General features: G+C 41.1%; 2 protein-coding genes across 2 annotated transcripts in view; one reads left to right on the forward strand and one right to left on the reverse strand.

The window, feature by feature from the left end:
• The first annotated feature begins 228 nt into the window (after positions 1-228).
• Positions 229-19,839, forward strand: part of LOC145314733 (uncharacterized) — a 53,900-nt gene continuing 34,289 nt past the window's right edge. Inside the window, exons 1-2 of the mRNA XM_080154780.1 lie at positions 229-251; positions 7,699-7,760. The gene's annotated coding sequence lies outside the window, so the exon portion shown is untranslated. The remainder of the gene's footprint in view (positions 252-7,698; positions 7,761-19,839) is intronic.
• Positions 7,739-10,711, reverse strand: LOC145314732 (oplophorus-luciferin 2-monooxygenase non-catalytic subunit-like). The gene is made up of 3 exons (XM_080154779.1): positions 10,500-10,711; positions 9,798-9,846; positions 7,739-9,048 (listed from the first exon to the last, which is right to left on the reverse strand). The coding sequence occupies exons 1-3, from the start codon at positions 10,612-10,614 to the stop codon at positions 8,055-8,057; spliced, it is 1,158 nt and encodes a 385-aa protein (XP_080010905.1). The 5' UTR covers positions 10,615-10,711; the 3' UTR covers positions 7,739-8,054.

Raw genomic sequence — 19,839 nt, forward strand, 5'->3', positions numbered from 1 at the left:
TTTGCTTTTAAGATAGTAATAAAATGGCAAAACAGCTGAGCCGCCAGCCGTTAGCCGTTACTTTTCCAACTTTTTGTTCGATTTAGGGAAATTAGACCTACCAAGGATTATTCATGCAAAATTTCTGATCGAAATTCGAATTCTAAGTGCCATTTAATCACTGATTACGAGATGGTTGCATTAAAAACCCCCCCCTTTTATTTCAGATTTGTAAAATGATTTTTCTAAACTTATGTACAAGTCAAACTTAGGTAGGATTTAATATATTGTTAGCTAAACCTTAAATTTTGAAAAGTGTATATATGATTCAATTCATGAAACTTTCTACTTGAGGGTAAAGCTATATGTATGTGTAGAGGGATTTAGCCATACTTGTTTAATTTATAAACCCTTATAATAAATTAACAGGATGTTTGTTTGTCTGTGTGACTGTTTGTACCAAGGATCTTGTTAACCGCTGGTTTTCCTTTACAGAGTAGCTTCTAATAGGTCCTGGGAAGGTTTATAGCTATTTTGGGAGAGAGTACCATCACCCTACCAAGAGAAATCACAAAAAATAAAAAAAGGCCCCCCTGCAATGATTTTTGGTACTAGTGTGGTAGGGTGAAGCGTTTCAACCCTACAATCGCGAGTTCGATTCAAACGAGCCCCTAGCCTTAAAGATTCTATCAATGAATAACTAACAGTAGTTACTACTAAAGAGATATATTTTAAACTGAATACATTTACAATAGGATTATTACTTTATATACACAAATAGATGATAAAATAGGTTAGGTAGAAAGGGGTGTGGGGATATGGGGGCGGAGCCACATTCCGGTGAATAATTGTGGGGTAGGCTTCAGCAAGGGGAAGGTAGACATCTCCCGGCAAGGCAGGTGACTGGGGACTTGGGGTTGAGAGGGGCCGCGCCCCTCCCACTATCAGAGGTGTCCAATTTGACCGCTGCTTGTGAGGTGTCGGCAAGGCCCAGAAGGGGCCGGGTGGAATGGTGATAAACTAGGATTAGCGCTGGGTTGTGATTTGATAAGCCGAAGCATAGCATACTCTATGAAAGGCTTGTCCGTATGATGCCACCTACCACAACCTTCCCTTCAAGGGCTGCGGGACCACCGGGACATCAGGCCTTGAACCATGGGGGGCGGCAGACTCTCCCTTGGGCACAGCGCGGTGTAGGACAGCTCGGGCTACACAGGCCCCTCGGGAAACTCGTTGCTCGGTCTGACTGTGGTTGGATATCAGCATGGTCAACTCCCGGTTGGCTCCCAGCTGAGGGTTGGCGACAGTCAGGCCTCAGCACTGGAAGTTAGGCCTTGTCTGGAGAACTATCTCTGTCTCGGCTGGCAGCTGGACACGGAGACCCAAGCTCACTCTAGAGGCTCCCAGAGGAGGGACCACGATGGTAGTAGGCGCGTAGAACTCCATGGGGGCGCCTGTCTTGTCCAGGTTGCTTGGCCTCTTGGCTCCTACCCGGATGGGGATAGCTGTCATCTGGAGGGGGCACATCGCTTCCGCTTCGTCCTCGGGGGACGCTACTTCCATCTCGGTGGCAACTTCTCGTCCTGGGGGCTCGCTGCTGGCAGGTAGGGGCTCCATGTCTGCGTCTGGATTCCATACTGCATCAGTGGGTGGTTCTGGGACTGGCGGCGCCGGCCGTTGCTCGCTGGGCTGGTTCTGCAGGTTCTCTTCCACAGGGTCACAATCCTGGTGGCTGGGCAGTGATGCTTCTGTGGCCGCGGCAGCTGGCTGGTACACGGGGAGCTGACCTGGTCCACTGGATGGCACATTGGCGGCTCCGACCGGCAGCTCGGTGGTGTCTTCGTCGCCGTCCAAATCGTCCTGAATGTCCGTTGGGATCTGCTGGGCGGTGACATCTTTAGTGTATTTGCGCAGCCGACCAATATGCGCGGTGATTTCCGAGATCTTGGCTGTTGGAGAGGCTGGGCTGATAACGTAGTGGATCTTCCAGGGGCCAGTCCACCTCTTGGTAATCTTGGCTGCTTTCCCCGGCACCAGGCGGGGGGCCAGATACCTCGTCTCCAACCTCGTACTTGGCCGTTCCCTCGTAGGCTGCCGCGCTCCTTCGGATGGTCCTGTCTTCCAGCTGCTGGATTGCGTCAAACACGGCGTGGTATCGCTGCAGGATGGCCTGGACATTGGCTGGGACCGACGCATACTCAGTGTCAGGCAGCCGGAGCACAAGGTCCACTGGAAGCTTGGCCTCTCTCCCAAAGTAGGCCAGGAAGGGGGTCACGCCTGTGGTCTTACAGGTCTTGGTATTGTAGGCAAAGGCAATGGCAGGCAAGTGCGGCTCCCAGTTGTTGTCGTCTCTGTCTAGGAACAGCTGCATGCCTGTGTTGAGCGTCCGGTTGGACTGCGGGTTGTAGGGCGGCGGATGTGTCAGGCCAATCTCGAGCTGGGCGGCCAGTTCCTTGAATACCTAGCCGGTGAACTCCATCCCATTGTCGGAGTGGATCTTCAGGGGGCATCCAAACGTGGTGATGTGGGGGTGCAGTAAGGCCTTGGCCACAGTGATCGTGCGCTTGTTGGGGATGGCGTAGAGGCTGACAAACCGGCTGAACCCATCTTGACAGGTGAGGATGTAGCGGTTCCCGGCTGGCGTAGGGGCCCCACAAGGTCAATGAACAGGACTTGCTGTGGATACCCCTGCCGGGAGGGCACGTGTATCCCGGCTTTCAACCGCTCCTTGGTGATCTTCTGTACACACTCAGGGCAGGTCTGGACCATCAGGCGGACGTCGCGGTGCACGGTAGGCCACCAGAAGTGCATGGCGACGCGAGCTATAGTGGCTTCCATCCCATGGTGTCCAGCCATGGGGGCTCCATGGGCCAGGAAGTACGCATCCTGCTGGAGAGCCGGGGGCAGCAGGTAACGAGTCCTCTCCCCTGTCAGGGTCTTGGCAGTGATGGTAAGGCAGCCGTGCTCGTTGAGTCTCGAGACTTGCCCAGGAGCCCAGCCTTGGTTGGGGGCTTCCCGGAGCAGGAGAGGATCTTGGATCTGGGCTTCCAGGACTTGTTCCGGGTCCAGGCGTACTGCTGAGGGTCTGCCAGGCGCGGGCTCCCCTAGCTGGCAGAGGTGGTGGAGATACTCAGCCTGCTTGGCTAATTCCTCGGCGGACGGGGCAGGCATGTTGTCATCCTCCCGGCGGCTGAGGGCGTCGGCATTGGTGTTCTGGGCGCCGGGACGATGGCAGATGGTGAAATCCAGGGCCGCCAGTTCCTCCTGCCAGCAGGCTACCATCCCTGTGAATGCGTTGAGCGACTTCATTTGTAGCAAGGCAGAGGAATCGGTGTTGATCTGGAAGCTGCGGTAGGACAGGATCCCGTGGAATTTCCGGATCCCATACATGATGGCGGCCATCTCTCCCTTCCATGACGGGTAACGGGTCTTGGGGTCAGTAGTCTTGCGCCCCACGGCGGCAATGAGCCTCTCCTTGCCGTCCTAGCACTGGCTGAGAATGGCGGAGATGGCCCGGCTGCTGTAGTCAGTGGTGAGCTGGAACACGGCTGGTAGGTCAAACCTGGGTGGCGCTCGGATCGGGGCTTGGCAGAACTTGTCCTTGAGCTGTACCAGCTGGGCATCCATCTCAGCCGTCCATGTCAATGCCTTGGCCGTCTTCTGCCAATTCATCTCGTAGGTGAGGTTGGCGTACTCCAGGATGAACAGCCGGTAGTACCCAAAGAACCCCAGGAGCGCCAGCAGGTCCTTGGGGGTGCTGGGGGCTGGCCAATCTAGGATGCGGTCGATGTAGTCCTCCTGCATGGCTATGCCTTCGTGGCTGAGGGTGTGGCCCAGATAATCGACCTTGGCTCGGAACAGCTTGGTCTTGGAGGGCTTGAGGCGGATTCCTCCCCGACGGTGGGCTTCCAAGACCTCTCGGAGTCTAGCCAGGTGGGCCCAGGTGTCATTGTGGAAGGACAAGACATCGTCCAGGTAGGACTGGAGGTTGGCCGTGCCCAGTGGGTTGAGGACCCCGGCGATGAACCTGGAGTAGACGAAAGGGGCGGTGGCTAGGCCAAAGGGCATCCTTTTCCACTGGTACAAGCCTCTAGGTGTGGTGAAGGCCGTACAGGGCTGGCTATCCTCGGACACTCGGATGGTGTAATATGCAGCCACCGCGTCCAAGGCACTGTAGACGCGGTGTCCCCCGGCTCTCTCTACCAGTTGTTGGATCTTGGGCAGGGGGTAGCTGTCTAACTCTAGGCACTTGTTGAGGGCCCGGTAGTCGACAGCCCAACGGGTGCTCCCGTCCTTCTTCTTGATGGGCACCAGGCCGAGTCAGAGGGCTCTATCACTCCTTCCTTCAGCCAGGTATCCAACTGGCTTTCCAACTCAGCCTCCTGCCGGGGATTAAGATCGCGAAATTTCTGGCGGATCGGCTGGGTCCCAGGCTTTAGTCAGAGTTGCAGCTCTACTACATCGGTGCAGCCTGGGGTAGAGTTCGAGAAGACGTCTCTGTACTCTGATATCATAGTCCAAACCTCCTTCTTGAGCAGGGGGTTCTTGCGCAGGAACTCGTTCTCCTCCAGCTCAAGGTCTGCCCACAGTTGCTGCATATCTGGGGGTTCAGAAGGTTCTTGGATGGAGTGGAGGCGAGGGGGAGGTTCATCGGAGACCTCCAAGATGTCGGGTTTCACCAGCTCCCCTGCCACGGGGAGGCCGGCGTCCAGCAGGAGAGGCATCTCCCCCTCATTTACCACCAGTACTTGGAACATGTTGGTGGAGCCAGGCCGGTGCGCATACAGGCCTTCTGGGATGACAAGGTACTCCCCAAACCTCTGTTCTGGGGCCGACAGCTGGATGGCGTCTTTAGTGCGGTGCCCCACCAGTTCAACGGGTACAGCCATGATGCTGGGCCCAGGCAAGGCCACCCGTTTGGCCGTCCGAAGCTGGGGTGGTTGGCCATTGGCTGGAGTGACGGCATTCAGCTTGTAAGTGGTTGCTGGCGCGGGGCCAGCCTTGGCTCCAGGGGCGTCCGGCCGCGACTTGATGGGCTCGGCGCCGGGAGTGGCTGAATCACGTGGGTCAGGTGCGGCTCCGAGTGCATCAGGCCACGACTTGACGGGCCTGGTCTTGGACTTAGCTGACTGCGACTTGTCTGGCTTGGCCGCTGGGGGCCCCAGGTAAAGGGGGCCGGGTGGACACGGCTGGCCGTTGACAAATGTATCTGCAGAGAAGATGGCCTCTGAAGGGCTGGAGATCTCGGGGAACGTCGTTGGCAGGCTCTCCAGGGGCACTGGGGGCACTCCCATGGCTAGCAGGTTGGTCCCCTTGTGGGCGTTCAGAGCGGTATCCACCCAGTGTGTCCCTCTCTCGACTACGCGCGGCTGCTCCGGCAGGGGGCCTGGCAGCGGCCCCTCGTAGCTTAACTCTCTCTCGGCGGTCTCCCGGTCCACAGGGACCCGGGGGAAGAACTCCCCACGCACCCACAGACAGGGGGTTTGCATGTCGAAACAAAGCCTAGTTCCGAATTCACGCAAGAAGTACCCCCCTAAGTTCAGTGGATGCGAGAGATTCCGTACCACGGTCACGTGGTACAGGTGAAGTATGACTAACTGCCATATACAACTCATGTAATTTCCCAATTACCTGGAGGGGCTGCCCTTCCTCATTAGCGGTCAGGATTTGGGTGTTGTCCGGAATCAACATCCTCTGCACGCCCATTGCGTGCATGAGGGACTCGGAAATAACAGCAGACCCTGGTACACGGTTGCCAGAATCAACCATTGCATCAACCTGTCTTGAGTGGGGTACCTCACCCTGATATGGCAGGGGAAGTGGAGGTCCTGGCCATTGGACAAGGGGGCCTCCCGTTCTGCCGGGGTCGGGCAAAACTTAAGCGGCGGTCGGGCCGCAGCTATGGTGCTCTCGCCTACCATAGTGAGCGCAAACCTCTGGGGGTGGTTTACACTTGGGCTTCGAATCATGTGAGCTTTTCAAATCACTATGTCAACAATTAATACTTTATCACTTGGTTGACAGTTTGGAACACTTATATATATTTATCACTCAGAGCTCGAGAAGGTGATTCTGGAAGCGGTGGCAGCAGGGAATGCTCGTCCTGCAAGCGCCGGTAGGTTGTGTCCTGGGCTGGTTCCAGCGACACAGTTGGGTTTAGAAGCAGCGGCGGCAGGGAATACCCGTCCTGCTAGCGCCGGTGGTTCGTATCTGGAGTGGTGGCGGCGGGGAATGTCCCGTCCTGCAGCGCCGCGGGTTCGAATCCAGGGTGGTGGCGGCAGGGAATGTCCCGTCCTGCAGCGCCGTGGGTTCGAATCCAGAGGGGTGGCGGCAGGGAATGTCCTATCCTGCAGCGCCGTGGGTTCGAATCCTGAGAGATGGCGGCAGGGAATGTCCCGTCCTGCAGCGCCGTGGGTTCGAATCCTGAGAGATGGCGGCAGGGAATGTCCCGTCCTGCAGCGCTGTGGGTTCGAGTCTAGAGAGATGGTGGCAGGGAATGTCCCGTCCTGCAGCGCCGTGGGTTCGAATCCAGAGAGATGGTGGCAGGGAATGTCCCGTCCTGCAGCGCCGTGGGTTCGAGTCCAGAGAGATGGCGGCATGTAATGTCCCGTCCTGCAGAGCCTTGGGCTCGAATTCTGCTATCCGTCGCAGATGGTAGGCCTTACTTGTGTGCTAGAGCTTCGCAGCCACACATTGCCTTCTCTGGGAGACCAGCTACGCAGCTGTCCGTCTCCTAGGTTTGGCCTGGGTGTCCTGGGGCTTGTCCCAGCTACACATGCCAAATTAGACTCGGTTCTGTAGCCGTCTGGGCTAAGTTATCCGATCACCGTGGTTGCGCACCTAGCGCAGCTCCCAAGCGGTGCGAAAAACGCCGTTAACTGGCGCTTCTAGCAGGCCAAATCTGCCTGCAGTAGGCCAGATGCCTACGTAATGCGTTCAAAATGATGGAAAATTGACCTTAAAAGGCCATCTCTCGGGTCAGTTGGCTTCTTTGTTGGCGGCTGACTGTCCCCTTACTTGCAAAAGGGTCCAATCAGAGATAGAATTGGCTAGTTTTAGCAGGGCTCGATTGAAACACGCTGACACCAAATTGTGGTAGGGTGAAGCGTTTCAACCCTACAATCGCGAGTTCGATTCAAACGAGCCCCTAGCCTTAAAGATTCTATCAATGAATAACTAACAGTAGTTACTACTAAAGAGATATATTTTAAACTGAATACATTTACAATAGGATTATTACTTTATATACACAAATAGATGATAAAATAGGTTAGGTAGAAAGGGGTGCGGGGATATGGGGGCGGAGCCCCATTCCGGTGAATAATTGTGGGGTAGGCTTCAGCAAGGGGAAGGTAGACATCTCCCGGCAAGGCAGGTGACTGGGGACTTGGGGTGGAGAGGGGCTGCGCCCCTTCCACTATCAGAGGTGTCCAATTTGACCGCTGCTTGTGAGGTGTCGGCAAGGCCCAGAAGGGGCCGGGTGGAATGGTGATAAACTAGGATTAGCGCTGGGTTGTGATTTGATAAGCCGAAGCATAGCATACTCTATGAAAGGCTTGTCCGTATGATGCCGCCTACCACACTAGCGGAGAAAAAAAATTTTTTTTTGGTAAATAGCTGATTTTAACATAGATTGACAAAACAATTTTATGTGTTCCTAGAGGCCTCTAGGGGCATAGTCACTAGTTTTAAATATAATAAAACAGTTTTTATATTCAGATCGGAAGAAACTGTAACTGGTATTGTACTGACTAAGTTCCAAGCAGGCAATCTTTTTACAGGTATGCAAAGTTTTTTCAAAATAGATATATGGCAACTTTTGTGAAGGGTATTTGTTGAGTTAAGCAACTAAAAGAGCATGGAACATTATTAGTAGTCCAGCTACTATGTAACTACAGCATGTCAATTTGTAATCTCACTCCATAATAGACAACATGAAAATCCTTCAATCATTATAAGGTTTAGTGATTTTTAGTATCATACTATATCATTTTAAAAACCTATATTTCTATAGATAACATAAACATTGAATTTATTTTATATTTTTAAAAAATTTAATTTGAAATTTGTTATATTCAATAGTCAGGACATTGTTCCATTATTTCTATAGGATTAATTTCTTGTAGAGTTGTTCCATTGGCACACACAGCATCTTGAAATACAAATGTTGCATCCAAATCATAAACCAACCATTTTACATCACATGAACACTCCAAAGGATTTGATTTTATTGAAATATATCCAGTAGCATTCATGTTATTGAGTATACCCTCAACATATGGTCTAAAGTTTGCTTCTGCTAATTGTGTTATATTATTTCTGTCTAAGCTGACATAGGTATTCCAGTTCAATCCAGTGAGATCCACACTTGTTATCTTATTGACAGACAAATCAATAAATTGGCTTGATGACATGTTATGAAAGAAACCTGATGGAATAACTTCAATATTACCCCATGATGAAACGAATAGTTTTAAAGCTGGAAAGTTTTCGATAAGACCAGCAGGTAGCTCTGTTACTTCAAGATTATTTAGACGAAGATAATACAACTTTGACATAACTGGAAACATGTTTGGAGTCATATTGCTCATCTTTGGATAACTAAATCCCAAGGATTCCAAGTTTTCAAGGCTTACTTCTGGAAACTTTTGAGCATCATAATTGTAATATTGTAAGTTTATATATCTCAGCTTGACTAAATCAGCAAGAAAATTCTCAGCAAAAAAAAATGTTTGATAACCAGGACAGGTATTTTGCCAGATTTCTATCTCAGCCAAGCTTATCTGGGAATTAACCAAAGCTGTATCTGAAAACATGACAGGACTGTGCTCATCAGTTGTACAAAAAGAACCAACTTTCAAAGATTCCATTTCTAGTCTTCCAGTTGATTTGGAATTGAAAGAAAAGTTTTCTGGTCTTTTATTGGTTCCAAAATCAATGTCCACTTTTGCAAACTTGTTGTTGGTGTCATCAAAGTTGGCAAAGATAGTTTCAACTTTTTCAGTTACGTCTTCATTGGCTTTAAATTCGAAGCTACATTTCAAGGTTCTCCCATTGCTTTCATCAACACTGAAACAAATTAATCTCATTTATAATATCATACAAATTAAGGTCCAAGTCAAATGTTACTTGGAAAGAGGTGACTGTAAATTACATGGAAAACTAAAGTTTTTATAACCACATTAACTTATTCATTGGCTTAGAAAATTTTGTTAATTCTATTGAATATTAATTGGTTTGTTTCAAATTTAAAGTTTTCAATTAAATATTTTAATCTATAGAGTGGATGATTTTGTTTATCATCAATGCAGATAGATGTAAAGGGGGGGGGGGGGCGAAAGTGACACTTTTTGAAACCAAAACTAAAAGTCAAAGGAACTCAACTAAAAAAAGAGTTACAGGTCTGACATTTTGCATGGCAGTTGCTTTATAGGGGTACAATATGGAACTGTGAAGAACGGCGGCGCAGCCGCCGAAAACTGCCGAGAAAAGGCAAACAAAATTTTGGCGGGAAACGGCGGTTTTAGGCGGTTGCGCCGCCGTTTCTTCACAGTTCCACATTGTACCCCTATAAAGCAACTGCCATGCAAAATCTCAGACCTGTAACTTTTTTTTTAGTTAAGTTCCTTTGTTGACTTTTAGTTTTGGTTTCAAAAAGTGTCACTTTCGCCCCCCCCCCCCCTTTATGTCTATTGTCGTATCATTTAATATCACTGGAAATAAATAAGCATTAATTTGAAAATAATGTTTAGGATGGGAATATTCACTGAACTTAAAGTTTTTTTTTGCTTTAAATCCTCATTATTAAATAATTTTACCTACAAATGCAGGGGGCTATAGATTCTGGAGCCGGAGATTCACATGCCACTAAATATTTTGATTATTCACAAAAATAAGTATTTTTTTATATAGACAAATTTGGTGTTACAAATGTTGTCATCCTTGTTATTGTTTACTGAAAATTCAGGGATATACGGATGTGACAATGGACAAATAACTTATTAATTTTTATCTATTGAACTTTGGTGCTAGCGCAGAATACCTTTACTTTTGTTAATTTCTCAGCAGACAACGATCACTTAAAATAATCAAAGCCCTTTTGTTTTACCCCTGCCTAAAATATTTTCGTTTTATTTTGAAATTTTAAAGTTGTTTGATAATCAAACACATGATAATCACTTCAAAAGACCTGTCTAACCCAATGTACGATATTCTATCTCTTTAGAGAGCCTTTTTTTTATCTCGGATTAATATAGTTTCCCTAGCTTCGCTTTTGAATTTTTGTAGATATATCTGGTCTGTTACAATTGAGCTAGAGCTCTAAAATCAATTGCCCACTGCACTGTCTTAAACCTATGTCCCTGTGAAAATACCACTTTTATGTGTTTTTTTTAATAATGAAATAGAGATAATCCAGAGACACGCTCACTAAATCAGCCAATAGGAAAATAATGAAGGAACAACCCGGTCACATTATTGGTTAGAAAGTGTACCATTATTAAATAACCTTATTATAATACCTTGTTCTCTATATTCATGATAAAGCTGTAGATCAGATCCTTCTAAATATGCTACTCCAGTATATACGCCAGAAACTAGTCCAATTAGCAATCCAAAATATTTTAAATATAACATTTTTAAGCTAAAATAAATCCACAATATGAATACTTATTAGTACTTAACAACAAGGTTTTGATAGACTGATACAAATTTTAAATCCTGCGAAACTCCCCGCAAAAGATAAGATACATGAAGATTATTTGCTAATATTTAAATGCAAAGCTTTTCTGTTATTAGGATGTGTTTTTACGTCAGAGCATCAAAATGTCAATAGTTTTTAGTAGCGAAGCTACTCTATAATTCACTTTGTCCGTCAGTCAGTCCGTCAGTCAGTTAGTCCGTAACGCTATGGGGGAAATGGGATTTACTCAGCTCCTATAGAAGATAGAGTGCTGAAATTTTTTGACAACATTCCTATAAATAAGGAGAACAATTAACTACAAAACATCAATGGCGGTCGGACCGCTTTTTTAGCAGGTTTTAGGCTATTTTTGTATTTTTCTCCATATCTTTGGTGTTTATGGTCCGATTTCCAAAATTTTTTCAGTTTTAGAAATCAAAATTAAATTTCCTGTCTTTTAAAGAAAACAACTATGACGGTCAGAATACCTTTAAACAGGTTTTAGGCTATTTTTGTATTTTTCACATTTTTCTCCATATCGTTGGTGTTTATGGTCCGATTTCCAAAAAAATTCAGTTATAGATATCAAAATTAAATTTCCTATCATTTAAAGAAAACAACCAAGGCAGTCAGACTGCCTTTTTGCAGGTTTTTGGCTATTTTTAATTTTTTCCTTATTTTTCCATTTCTCTTATGTCCGATTTTCCCAATTTTTTAAGTTAAGGATATAAAAATTAAATTTTCTGTCATTTTAAAAACAACCGTATTCCCATCCATGAATTTTTAGTAGCGAAGCTACTCTATAATTCACTTTGTCCGTCAGTCAGTCCGTCAGTCAGTCAGTCCGTAACGCTATGGGGGAAATGGGATTTACTCAGCTCCTATAAAAGATAGAATGCTGAAATTTTTTGACAACATTCCTATAAATAAGGAGAACAATTAACTATAAAACATCAATGGCGGTCGGACCGCTTCTTTAGCAGGTTTTAGGCTATTTTTGTATTTTTCTCCATATCTTTGGTGTTTATGGTCCGATTTCCAAAATTTTTTCAGTTTTAGAAATCAAAATTAAATTTCCTGTCTTTTAAAGAAAACAACTATGACGGTCAGAATACCTTTATACAGGTTTTAGGCTATTTTTGTATTTTTCACATTTTCTCCATATCGTTGGTGTTTATAGTCCGATTTCCAAAAAAATTTCAGTTATAGATATCAAAATTAAATTTCCTATTATTTAAAGAAAACAACCAAGGCAGTCAGACTGCCTTTTTGCAGGTTTTTGACTATTTTTAATTTTTTCCTTATTTTTCCATTTCTCTTATGTCCGATTTTCCCAATTTTTTAAGTTAAGGATATAAAAATTAAATTTTCTGTCATTTTAAAAACAACCGTATTCCCATCCATGAATTTTTGGGCTTCGCTACTTATGGATGTTGTCATCCTTGTTTTTTCATTTATAGGCATGAAAGACTTTACATTTTTTATTTGATATATCTCAATTTTCACATAGACAAGTGTAAACGATGAAGTCTTTGTGTATAACCGTAGTTAAGCACTTTCAATATTCAACAAAGATTGCGGTTTTATGAAAAAAAAGAAGAAAAAAATAAAGCGGGGGGGATTTTTCCTATTGCGATTGGTTGGGGGGAGTTACCCTCCCCTAAAGTAGTTATACATCTTCACTAACATATGAGAAGCTTCACTGTGAAGGGGAACAATACATGTCTAGTGTCCAAAAGTTTCTATTACTAATTGTAATCTATAGAAGAAATATTTTGTGTATAATCATTGGGAGTTGTACATCAATTTATCAGCCATTGTCTTATCCCTTAAGATCCCTGGCAAACATAGATTATTATTCTTGTTTTTTTTTTATAAAGGTCAAACAGATTATTTTAGGGAAGACATGATAGAAAACTTATATCCTTAGGGTAACATTGCCATTTCACCAGATTTTATGTTTAATATATTTAGAGAAATTGATGCACATTTTGGGTGTTTTTTTTTACACACGGCTAACTATGTTTAACAAGGATGATAACGTTTAATTGTAGTGAAGTTGGTAAAAATACACGATCAAAATGAAAATTAAGTTAAAAACTGGCTTTTGGTTATGATCAGTGGCATGCGTTGAGGGGTGTATGTACGGCTCAAGAGGTGTCAACACCTGTCTTTCCTTTTTTCGCCCCTGAATGGTTTCACCCCCCCCCCCCCCCACCCCTAGTTATATCATTGTGCACGCTAGTTAAAATTTACGATGAAAGCTATCCGTTAATGAATGCGGAAGGACAAACTGACCATAAATATAGAAAAGCTTCGCTTATAAAAAGTTCTAAGTGGTAGAGATTCTTTGGTAGAGTATGTTGAGTATAAATATTTTCAGTATGGCTTCCAAACCGATTGATATCCGCTGGATTAGAACCGGTTCTGAGTCATTCTTAATATCATGTATAGCATCATATTACAAACAATTTTCCACGAATATTAAAATAAAAATCATAAAATGAATACCAGTTTTATTAGCCCAAGCCTTTGGCCCCTCAGGCCTAAAAAACTGGTTTCAATCTTAAAATAAATTTTCCACTTTAATATCCGCGGAAAGATGTCTATAATACGATGCGATGAATAAGTATTGTAAATGTCAAACTGTAGTAAAATTAGTAATTATCAGTGTCTAAAGGGCAAATTTTACTACTGGCAATCTAGGAAGAAATTTAAGATTAACAAGGAATATAACCTTCATAAAAGCGAACCTTCTAAATAAATATTGTGCACAAATCTTCCAATATTATCCTTTAATATAAAGAAGAAAGGTGTTTTTTCAGTAAGTATCTCACTAACAGCTGACCCGATATGGTTCTCTATCACAGTTTAGCTTGTAATGGGTCCTGGGAAGGTTTATAACTATCTAAAAAAAAATTTTTATGAATTTTAATGTAACAGATTAAACTTTTCCTTCAGAAATGGCGATGAGTTGTACAAATCTTAATTATACTATAGAAAAGATTCGCTTTAAAAAATATCTTTTCATCGTTGTTGCTTTAAGTACAAACAGTGTCAGCTTTTTTTAGCCAATCTGCTTTTTGGTAATAAAGCTACTCCATAAAATGCAGGGAGGGAGGTGACATTGTGGATGGGATTGGGTGGCATCGTTATTTTAGCCAGAGCGAGTACATAAAAATCTGGTGCAACATCCAAATAATAGTATATTTATGGACCGGATTTAGATTCTCACAAGAACTTAAAAAAGAAATTAAGGAATTCACTTTTACCGGGTACTGGGCAGAATCTAAAGCTGCGTTTTTTCATATTTCCACAGTAGCTTTTCTATTTCTAGACCCTACAGCGGCCAAAATGACTTAAAAATTAAAATATATATCCAGACAAAAAAACTCAAGACGCTTATTTTACCTAACAATTAACAATCCGAATCCGCTATTTAAAAACGGATTCCTAATTCGGATTCCAAAATTGGCCAAAAATTGGGCGGATCCCGGATTCAGATTGCCAACCCTAATATTAATTCTTCTTCTAAACAACATACGCAAAAATGCGCATTTTTGCATGGCTTTGTAACCCAACTCTGCAAATCCAAGATTTTATGCAAAAGATTATTTGCAGTTATTATCGTTGTGCGCATTAGAATGTGCTAATTTGATATTTAACACCTCATTTCCTCACATTGTATACTTTTAAACCTTTCTGCAAAGACATATTTTCTTTTAAGACAAAATTAAAACAAGGATGACAACATCTATAAAGGTAAAGCTCCTAAATCAGAACATTAACTTACAACATGCATAATTTAAATTGTATGTAAATTTGTTGCAAAATTGAGTAAATGTAGGATACTGTTTAAGGATTTACTTATATTTTATGACTTGATTATAGAGATGCTTCACTTGTAACACTGTACCTTGTTATTTTGGAATGATTATTCAAAAAAACAGAAAGAATAGATTAATTATATCATAAAAAATTGTCAAAAATCTACATGTTATAGATGGCCCCTACATACTTTATTTTATCGAAAACTTGTCTATATCTGTCATAAGTGTGTGAATTTGTTATATTTAGAGTAAATACAAGACATATGCTTCGCAGTGGATGTACAATATACGTGGATATTATGACACGAGAAAAATTGTCGTCAATTTAGATTGCAATTTACCCGCGCTATCATTGGTCGGGATGTTTATCCAGTAGGAGGGGTGGGGATGGGGGAGATCATTATTTTAGCCCGCTACAGAGTTCACTGTATTATAGAACATGAAAATCTGGTGTTATATCCAAGTAATAATATATCCATTGGCTTCGCCTTGCACATGATTTATATAACAAACCACAAATCAATTATAATTAACACTAAATAATGGACAATTTTCTAGTTTTATTTGCTTCTGGGCCCTTTAATTAATTTCCTCGTTTGTGCTATTTTGATTTATTTAAAAGATAAGAGTTGTAGAGATCCTTCTTTTTTTTATCCGGCTGGGCCCCTAGCATCTTGGGGCTAGGTATTCGAGAGGCATAAAGAATAGCTCAAGACCATTAAAAGACTAATCTAAAAATAGAATAGCATTAAGTTACTCCGGCTCTTCGGGACCTATGTGAAGCTACCCTAAAATTAAAAAGTCGGTTCAGTAGTTACGAATTTTTTTAGCTAGACAAAAATCCTATTTTTTTTATCTAAAACTAAAGATGTTGGAAATGGCTAGTCCAAAAGGTTGTATTTCTCAGAGAAGCTTTGAAATGTCTTGGGGTGGTTTTAGGCTATTTTCCTGAACTAAGGAATAGGAAAATAATATAATACAAATAGAAATGATTATCCTTGAGGCTTGAGTTATTTTTTTCTGGGAGTATCCGTAATAGTACAATAATGGTTTTAAGCTATTTTACTGGGGACTGATGCTCCCCCCCTCCCCTCCAAATTAGCAAGTACATTAAACATTAAAATATTAAAAGTAAAAAAGAAAGGGTTGACCTTAATATTTTCATAATAGAGGAAATTTAGAATGTCTATTTTAGTTTTTATATTATTTGTAGCGATTATCGACAAACGCTTAACCTTTATATCTTAAAAAGAATCTTCCACCCGAATGTCTAATTTGGTTTCATACCCATCATGAAACCATGGCTATTGGGTAAATAGGATTTTAACAGCTGATATTTAAGATAGGCAGCTGAAAATTTACGTGAATATTCCCTAAACCAACAAGCCGCCAGTATAGATTTTATTAGGTCCGTCAGTCTGTCGGTCATTCTTAAAAAGACATAAATACTTTTTTCTCTAAAGATTTCGTTTTTTTATTGATTTACTTATATTATTTCTCTTTTATGACAACTGTTCTGCTATATGACTCGCTCAGTTTTCCATCCTTTATTTTTTGCGCTTTGTCATCCTTGTTATTATTTTTTTTCTTTCTAAAACGACCAAGTTATTATTGCTTGATTCACTTCAAGAGACAAAATGAATTGAAAATGATGGCTGCTGAAATATAAACATATCTTAATGTCTTAGAAAAGTGTATTTGAAAAAAAAGGTTGATACCTAAACATATTTAAAATATTGTTATTTTTCATATTTTTTGTGGTTATGTTAGCTCTATACTAATTGTTTACCTAAATGATGATCTTGAATGTTTAAAAGTTGAGAAACCAAGAAATATTATCTTCTTGTGGTTAACTTATAACAACAAGATACATGAATTGTTCTCTATGGTGCATTATTTGCCAAATGTACCACTTTTCTGCACTACCTCTCCGATTTTGTTAATACTCTATATTTTGGTCCGTTGGGTCATTCAAGGATGCTGGATGGCCAAAAAAAAGTTTCAGAGTCCCTGGATGTCTAGATATCTAGCTATCTATGAAGGTAGGTAACAAAAATGTAAAAAACACCCATTTTTTCACAATTTTAAAAATTAATTTTTTCATCAATCTTACATCCAATCTATACATTTTATACACCAAAATGATTGTTTATTCATGTAAAAAGCGCACATAATGCTATTTTGGCCAAAACTCTAATTTTACAGGGTGTCCAACAAAAAGTGTATTTTGGATATCTAGCGTAATACCCAAAATACCTGTCCGAAAAAAATCATTTTTTTTGGCTTAAATCCTGTGTTTTATCTGTGTGCATATGTGGTATATAACGGTTCGGACCACCCGGGACTATAAGGTTGTCAAATTTCACTTTGGGACACCCTGTAAATGTGATTTTTGCGTCTGTAGAGCTAAAACTTGGTCCAAATTGGCTATTTTTTTCAAATTACTCTAATATGAGTCTTAGTATGTTTGGCCATAGTGTTTTCTGACCAGATCAATATTTTCATATTTTTTGGACACCCTGTATTTTCAAAAAAAGAGAAAAAAATTTTTTGTTTTTTTTTAAATTTTTTTTCTATTTTTAAGTTACTTAAAACTGTCATATAGATACAGATTTTGACTAATAACAATAATATTTGCCTATTTTACAATTTTTTACACTTTTGGGACACCCTGTGCATGTTTTCGAAAAATGATGGTTTTTGCCCATTTTTGGGGGGAAGGAGTCGTTTTAGGGCCATAGACTATTTCTTCATTTTTGTAGAACTTTTCAAGACACATCATTTGTTATTTATGCAAAAACCGCAAAAACCGAACCGTTTTGCCGTTATTCACCGCTAAAGGCGGAATTTTTTTACGTTTTTGCCGTTCCGGAGGTTGTAATGGGCATTTGTGGTAAGAAAACGTTGATTTATCAAAATCCCTTTTAAATACTTTTATTTAGGTAATTTAATTTACTAAATTTCATATTAAGTAAAATTTTTTGTGCAGCTAACCGTTTTTCGTCAAGATGGATTTCAATTGTTAAAACAAGAAAATTAAGTGAATATAACATAAATAATTGCTATAACATAAGTGATTAAAGAAACATAAATCATGTGCATTTGAAATTCCTTTTGACAAAAATCGGTTGGATATACAAAAAAATTTACTTCACATGAAATTTAGTAAATTAAAATGCCTAAATAAAAGTATTTCACAGTTATCTTGATAAATCAACGTCTTCTTACCACAAATGCCCATTACAACCTCGGGAACGGCAAAAAACGTAAAAAATTCTGCCTTTGGCGGTGAATAACGGCAAAACGGTTCGGTTTTTGCGGTTTTTGCATAAATAACAAATGATGTGTCTTGAAAAGTTCTACAAAAATGAAGAAATAGTCTATGGCCCTAAAACGACTCCTTCCCCCCAAAAATGGGCAAAAACCATCATTTTTCGAAAACATGCACAGGGTGTCCCAAAAGTGTAAAAAATTGTAAAATAGGCAAATATTATTGTTATTAGTCAAAATCTGTATCTATATGACAGTTTTAAGTAACTTAAAAATAGAAAAAAAATTTAAAAAAAAACAAAAAAATTTTTTCTCTTTTTTTGAAAATACAGGGTGTCCAAAAAATATGAAAATATTGATCTGGTCAGAAAACACTATGGCCAAACATACTAAGACTCATATTAGAGTAATTTGAAAAAAATAGCCAATTTGGACCAAGTTTTAGCTCTACAGACGCAAAAATCACATTTACAGGGTGTCCCAAAGTGAAATTTGACAACCTTATAGTCCCGGGTGGTCCGAACCGTTATATACCACATATGCACACAGATAAAACACAGGATTTAAGCCAAAAAAAATGATTTTTTTCGGACAGGTATTTTGGGTATTACGCTAGATATCCAAAATACACTTTTTGTTGGACACCCTGTAAAATTAGAGTTTTGGCCAAAATAGCATTATGTGCGCTTTTTACATGAATAAACAATCATTTTGGTGTATAAAATGTATAGATTGGATGTAAGATTGATGAAAAAATTAATTTTTAAAATTGTGAAAAAATGGGTGTTTTTTACATTTTTGTTACCTACCTTCATAGATAGCTAGATATCTAGACATCCAGGGACTCTGAAACTTTTTTTTGGCCATCCAGCATCCTTGAATGACCCAACGGACCAAAATATAGAGTATTAACAAAATCGGAGAGGTAGTGCAGAAAAGTGGTACATTTGGCAAATAATGCACCCTTAGATATATTGGGAAAGATAAAACAAGAATCTCTTAGCTTCAAAGAACTTTTATTCTTTTCAATTACTTTAATACTGTTACTTTAATAATAATAATTAAGTTTTGACTTAATCTACACCTTAATATAGTGCTAATTACGCCATAAGTTATTTTTTTAAAAATTTTATATAGTTTTGAAAATTCTGACAGGTTTCTGAACAGCTTGAAAATAAGCACTAAATTCACCATCCATGGATCTACCTGAAAAAAATCATGCAAGAATTTATATTTTTGTAAACAACAAGTTTATTAATGTTCATAAGAAGCGTTGTTTAGAATAAAGATTTTTAAAAGAAATAGTTATAAATGATAAGCGGGTGGAATTTGTTTCAGTTTTTATTCTTTTCTTAAACTACTCAAAAAGGCAAAAAGATATTTTCATCTAAGCAAGGTGGACAAAAAAAAAACTCCAACATTTTCCTCGTTAAAATAATTCTAATTAAGACCCCTCCAGCCCAACCTCCTCACCCCTCGTTCGTTCATCTGCTTAGTGTCTAGGGACGCAGCCACTAGATTTTGTAAAGCAGGAAAGAAAATACGACCTTGACAATGCAGAAAAAGAATGATATTGTTGGAACATCAGGGTAACCAAAACATAAATGAATAGGCCATTATTTCAGGGATATAAATGGATAAGACAATGACAGATAAATTGGTGAACATCCCCAATGATGATACACAAAATTATCCCTTCCGTAGATTAAAATTAGTGGTTGAAACGTGTGGTCACTCAACATAATGAACCAACCAATAAAATTTAATAAAAGTTCCTAATATTGTTGATCCAGCAAATAAGAAAACGTTATTATAAAACTAGTGTATTAAACAGCCATATGTCCTCTATCTCCCTGCCATTCTAACAACTAATGCAGAGAGTTGGGACAGTCAAATTATTTCTCCTTGCTTAAACAAATATATCAGATTAAATAAACATCATTAAAGAAAGATGAAACAAAATGTTCATATCAATACACTAGGGTAAGGGGGGGGAAATTTCGGTATTTTTTCGGTTTTTTGAAAAAAAAATGGGGTAAATATTAATATTTTCAAATGAAACCAAGACCGGTAGAAAGC

This window comes from Acartia tonsa, chromosome 3, assembly GCF_053477335.1.
Source record: "Acartia tonsa isolate MP-2025a chromosome 3, ASM5347733v1, whole genome shotgun sequence".
NCBI lineage: Eukaryota > Metazoa > Arthropoda > Copepoda > Calanoida > Acartiidae > Acartia > Acartia tonsa.